Consider the following 5,834-nt stretch of genomic DNA (forward strand, 5'->3'; position numbering starts at 1 on the left):
TTTAAGATTTGATCCACTTATAAAATTTTGAAATACGACTTGCAAAATGGCAGGTTGAACACTTGCACTTAACTTTATATTTGATACACGTTAATACAAATTTACAACAATTCGGCGAAATAAGAACGAACATTCCGCAAAATAAAAACACTTGCTGTGGACTCAGCATTTATTTTACCGAACAATTTGACAGCAGCAAATACAATCTACTTAGCTGATAAAATCAGTACAAAAATAACATTGTACAGTAATCTTTCGAACAAGTGCTGAATTTTTGTTTTTCTATTAACTGAATACAGTTTAAATATGAACGGATGGACCAGTACTAAATTTTACCGAACATCGAATAAGCAAATAATTGTGTCTATCAAAACCAGATTCGAAACTGACTCGAATTTTAGATCAATAACGTTCAAACTAGGATCGAAACTGGCTTTAAGCAAACGGTTTGACAGCAGTTAGGGTTGAAACTGGGTTAGGTATGGCATCAAGCGAAAACGACATTAATGTGTGTAACCAATGTGAATTACCTGAGGGTTCAGTGGAGTGTGATAAAGACATGAATGCTAAAATATGCAATATTTGGTTTCAATAATTTATTTGACTCTCTCTTATTCTATTGCATTGTATATAAATGTTGAAGGTGTTAGAGAATGTGAAAATATTCTGATTACCACTGATTGCTTTAGACACAATATTTAATATGAAACTCTTTTGTAAAAGCACTCTTCCCGTGCATACAAAAATACATTAATAACAGCAGTGTAAATACTGAACTACATTTGAATCTGCTAAACTTTGATTCCACTAGGAATTCACCTGACCAACAGTTCGTTATAACAAAAATGATGGAAACGTTGTTAGGATTCTGAATAGACAGAATGTTATTTTGAGATAAATTACTTGGATCTAGTTCTGCAAACCTGTCCACCAATATACGACTAAATAAAAGATTTAGAATGAATAACATATTATTACAAATTTCGAAGCATTTGTAAACGCTTTCTTGTACGAATAATTCTTTTCTACGGTGATTGCCATTGGTAGGAGTATAACACAAAAAAAACATGTGAAATGCCGAATTACTACTAAAGTTGCATTTTTTGTTTCTACAGTAGAAGTAATTTTCCTCTCGAATAAGTAAAATCGGGAGTGTGGGAGATAGTACTCTGTGATTGGTCGAAATTTTACTAATTGCATCAAATTTGCCAGTCGTACGTTATTTTATTCATTAAACTACAAGGGGATAACCTTGCAATTGGTATCAACATCGTGTCTTTGTTAAAAGTAAAATTGCCAAGCTAGTGTGAAATGAAAAATGCCTATATTCGTTGGTGCATGATGAAAATCGAATGCGTTAAATGTACTTTTTTAAAGTTTCTTCTAGGAAAAATTTTGATTTCGTCGTCGCAATTCTTGTGAATTGACATGTATAAATGCGAAGGGAGTTTACTCATCTTTGTATATGTTTCTTCTATCGCAACCAGTGAATATCAGTTATGTTCGATCAATACAGGATGGCATATTTGGTTCCTGTGAAAATTGTTATACTAGAGCACATCAAGACCGCATTTAAGGCGCATTGTACGGTGGAATTGTTTTCATTGGTTCAACATCACTTTACTTTAGTTCGATATTTTATGATGTTGGTAGGCTTCAACATTACTTTACTGAGATTTCTCATGATGATTTTAGACTAAGTGCGTAGATTTCAAAACCAAGTGTAGAAAAATTGTAAAGCTGCTCTAAAACAAACGAAGGACGTTATCTGATGTTTCAATAAGTAATACTAACAATTAGAAGCGGAAATCTTCACGTGATGCCAACAAGAGATTCAAAAGTTACTAAGTGTTACGCCAATCCAAACAATTCGAATGGTAGTAAAGTTGTACATTTGAATGCTAAACAAAATAATTTACATCTATCAACTAATTAACGTGAGTTTTTGATTGGCATTACAATTGAAGGCGACAAATCGTTATCGGTTAACTTAGCTGATAAAGTAAATCTAGTAGGTCGTTACAGTTGAAATGGTCTGTTGCTGTTGTTGGACCTGGACGGACCGATCCCCCTGAGCGATTTCACCGTTGCTGACGGCTTTGTACTTCAGAAATGCGTCGTATCCGTACGCGATCATGGCACAGTAGCCGAAAAACTGGAAAAAATACTTGGTTTTTAATATTTGTTCATACATTTTTTTATCTGAGCGATCTCTATGTCTTTCAATGGAGCTAGTAATCGTTATTTTTTATTACTTGCATAAACGCATATTTTAAAAATTTTAACTCACTGATTACTTTCACTAATTAAAAGACATCAAATAATTAAGTTGATCATATCCTAGATGATAGAAAGAATTATTTAAAAAGTTGCGAAAAAGTGACCCATGTGTGGAAACACGACTACGTGGAAACCAAAACTGCCCGACTAACGCAGCACCAATATCTCAGGTTTACTTACCGCAGCTGCCTGAAACGCCTCAACGTTGGTCGCGGCGGCCAGCGATGAGGCCAGCATGTAGAGCAAGGCCCACGCCGCACAGAAGTACATTTCTATTTTTAACCACGGTATCTTGTGGAATCTTTCGCACACATGAAATAGATAGAAGACTAGCATTATGCCCGTGAACCAGAACCCCATCATGGCGACAGTGTTGAAGAAGGAACCCCGCGAGTGGTAGCTGAAGTACGAAACCTCGATGCATATGAACCCAATCAGGTTCAGAACGATGCACACGATCTTGATGATTCCGGGAATGGTTCTTATGTATGCTGGGTCATAGCGTATGTACGGTTGGGTGACTGTAGTCGTCTGGGTCACGGTTGCCGTTTGCGAGTAGTCTGCCATGCTGGGTGGGGAGCCTCGTCGAATGGGGATGATAAGTGTTACTGGAAAGAAACAAGTGAGTGTTAAGTACCTGAGCTCAAAACTAATTAGTGAATTTTAAAGCAAGCAATTATCTCTAACAAAACAAATCGATAAATCGCGCATACACTATTTCCTTTCGATTTATTCAGGAGCTCGAGGACAACGTGTTGACATCACTGTGAAGAACACGGTTTATACTTGATGTCAACGTGAAGAAATCTCACCACACACATGCAAATGCGCAATAATAGAGATGACTCAAAATCTTGAAGAAAAAATCACATCTACGCCCAGTCAAGGCAAAGAAATATGTATATTTGATATTAATTTCATCACAATCAACCACACGTATGTTGAAAAAAGAGTGGCTCAACGAATGGGCGTGCTGTCTATAATATGATAAGAGCTTTTTTTCGGGTCTAATCAAATGCAAGTTCCAGGAGGAGCGACGAAATGCAACACTTACCTAGACTAGATTTCAATGACTGGATAGTTCTCAAGAACGGCACACTTGTTGGACTTGATCGTCACAACATACGCAAACGGCAGACACTTTCGCTTCCCGATCGAATACTATTTTATTTTTATCAGAAATGTATGCTACTGTCAAAACGTATCACTTTAGTGGCAATGTTGGTTCGTCTGTTGATCAGTAACTATCGAATATGATAGGCGAAAATGAGCGACCAGTGCTCAATCGGCAACCAGTGGTCGAGTCAAAGTTAACAGCATATTCACGCAAACTATCGACACAGCGAGCGTTTGTTTTTAGAGGCGTATTCGCGAGCGGTGAAGTAATCATGGCATCGCAGCCGTCGCAGGCGTGTTGCATTGCGTCGAATGAAGGAAAGTGTGACGGAAAATAAATAATAATATGCTTATGCTGTAGTAGTACGACGTGGGTGAGTGAATGAATATATGTGTGTTGATGTAAGAATCGATGAAAAGATGCTGTCAGAGCTTTCTGTCAGCAGAAAGTGATCGATAAACCAAACATTAGCCGATCGAGGGAACTCAGTGTTTTTAATATTTTGGAATAAGAAATAGGTCTTGCTATACGTTATGAAATAATTGGTAGAAGGATTTCTAGTACTAAAAAGATCGAAATTTCGAAACTTACATTCTATATGAATCGTACTTTATTAAACTGGGATATGTATTTCATAGCCCAAACGTGTAAAGAAAGCCCTATTGCAAAAACCGGAATAAAATATTTCGGTGCAAACACGGTTTTTCTCGAAACGGTTAGATCCGAGATAATAATAATAACGGCTATCCTTTCATCCGCCTTTTGTGTTTTTTAAGAATTACACTTGATCAAATTTTCTGGTGTTAAAAATTTGTATACTACGTACTTCATGTTTGATACGTATTATAAAGCGGGGGAAGTGTTATAAAGCGCCCCTGTTGGCCAAAACGCCCCTGTTCCTTTTTTAATACTTCGAATACCAATGGGGGTTACAAAGTGGGAACGCTAATTTTGACTTAGCCATTTTTGGACCGATTTCAAAATTTTTGTTACCATTAGAAAGATAAATTCATTCGGAATAAAATCCATTTGAAACAATGGAAAACCGAATATTCTATTGAAAGTTATTATAAAAAGTTCCAACTAAAGTCTTTTGAAAAAAAAAAAGTGGGAACGCTTACTTTGGCTGGCCATATCTCAGCTGTTGGAAGTCCGATTTTGAAAATTTGTTTATCATTAGACAGGTACGTCTATCACAACATAAATTGAACAGAAAATTTTTCAATTACACTTTGTTAATAAAAGTTATAATCAAAAACCTAACCAAAAGTCCAAGCATAAATTATCGAAATCTTCGTATTTTCGACATATCCTTACATTTAAAGCAACGACATATGCATTTTTATATACCAACTAGCTGGCCCGTCGAACTTCGTCTCGCCTGAAATTATTTTTTTAAATTTGTGTTTTCGGACAGCAGAGTTGTCAAACGTTAATGTTTCTTTCCATTATTTTACTGATTACTTGGCTTACAATAAACGAATTACGACAAATTCATATCCAACATCATGAATTATTGTGGATATGTTCAATGCTTTTGTTACGCAAAAACTAAACAAATGCACCAATTGCCATCTCATCCTTCGAGTCAGTGTATTGAACAGAGATTGTATATCTCTCTCAAACTAAAGATTTGACATGTGGGATGATGGATTTGATTGAATCATATCTGACTGGTCGTAGTATGACCGTGAAAATTGGCGACTGCGTTACTCCATCATTCATCGTGAGCTCTGGCATTCCTCAGGGAAGCCATCTAGGACTATTCATATTTCTGATATATCTAAATGATCTAAATTTCGCATGCAAAGCATGAAGCTATCATTCGCCGACGATTTCAAGCTGTTTCATCTCATCAAATATCTGAAAGAATCAAACTTCTTGCAGTCACAGTTGGATGTATTTTTTAACTGGTGCAACGTCAACAGAATGGTTATAAACGCCTTCAAATGTTTCGTTATCTCCTTCTCTCGTAAACGAACCACGATCATGTATGATTACACTATTTCGCAAACTGTACTAAAACGGGAGACATCAAATAAGGATCTAGGAGTGTTATTGGATTCAAAACTTAGTTTCAAAGATCACATAGAATCTCTAAAGCATTAAAAATGCTAGGATTCATCTTTCGCATCTCAAAAAATTTCAATAACATATACTGTCTGAAATCGTTATATTGCGCTCTAGTTCGTTCTACACTGGAGTATGCTGTTGTTGTTTGGGCACCATATTACCAAACTGATAAGCTGCGCATTGAAACTGTTCAGCGCAAGTTCATTCGTTTTGCTTTGCGTCGCCTGCCCTGGAGAGATCCATTTAATCTTCCAAGCTACGAAAATCGTTGTAGGCTCATACACTTCGATTTGCTATCTGTCCGCCGTGATACACAAAAAGCTGTTTTCGTCGCGGACCACATCCAATGTCGAATTGATAGTGC

General features: G+C 36.6%; 1 protein-coding gene across 2 annotated transcripts; it reads right to left on the reverse strand.

Annotated features, from left to right (window-relative positions):
- Nucleotides 1–581: 581 nt before the first annotated feature.
- LOC131430834 (CKLF-like MARVEL transmembrane domain-containing protein 4) lies at nt 582–3,688 on the reverse strand. Of its 2 annotated transcripts, none has more exons than XM_058596055.1 (3): nt 3,335–3,688; nt 2,461–2,888; nt 582–2,155 (listed from the first exon to the last, which is right to left on the reverse strand). In XM_058596055.1, the coding sequence occupies exons 2-3, from the start codon at nt 2,845–2,847 to the stop codon at nt 2,009–2,011; spliced, it is 534 nt and encodes a 177-aa protein (XP_058452038.1). In that variant the 5' UTR covers nt 2,848–2,888; nt 3,335–3,688; the 3' UTR covers nt 582–2,008. The 2 variants fall into 2 exon arrangements, with proteins under 2 accessions (XP_058452038.1, XP_058452039.1); XM_058596056.1 differs by lacking the exon at nt 3,335–3,688 and adding an exon at nt 2,994–3,139.
- Between the last annotated feature and the right edge of the window lie 2,146 nt (nt 3,689–5,834).

This window comes from Malaya genurostris, chromosome 2 (genome assembly GCF_030247185.1).
Source record: "Malaya genurostris strain Urasoe2022 chromosome 2, Malgen_1.1, whole genome shotgun sequence".
In the NCBI taxonomy this organism is placed as follows: Eukaryota; Metazoa; Arthropoda; class Insecta; order Diptera; family Culicidae; genus Malaya; species Malaya genurostris.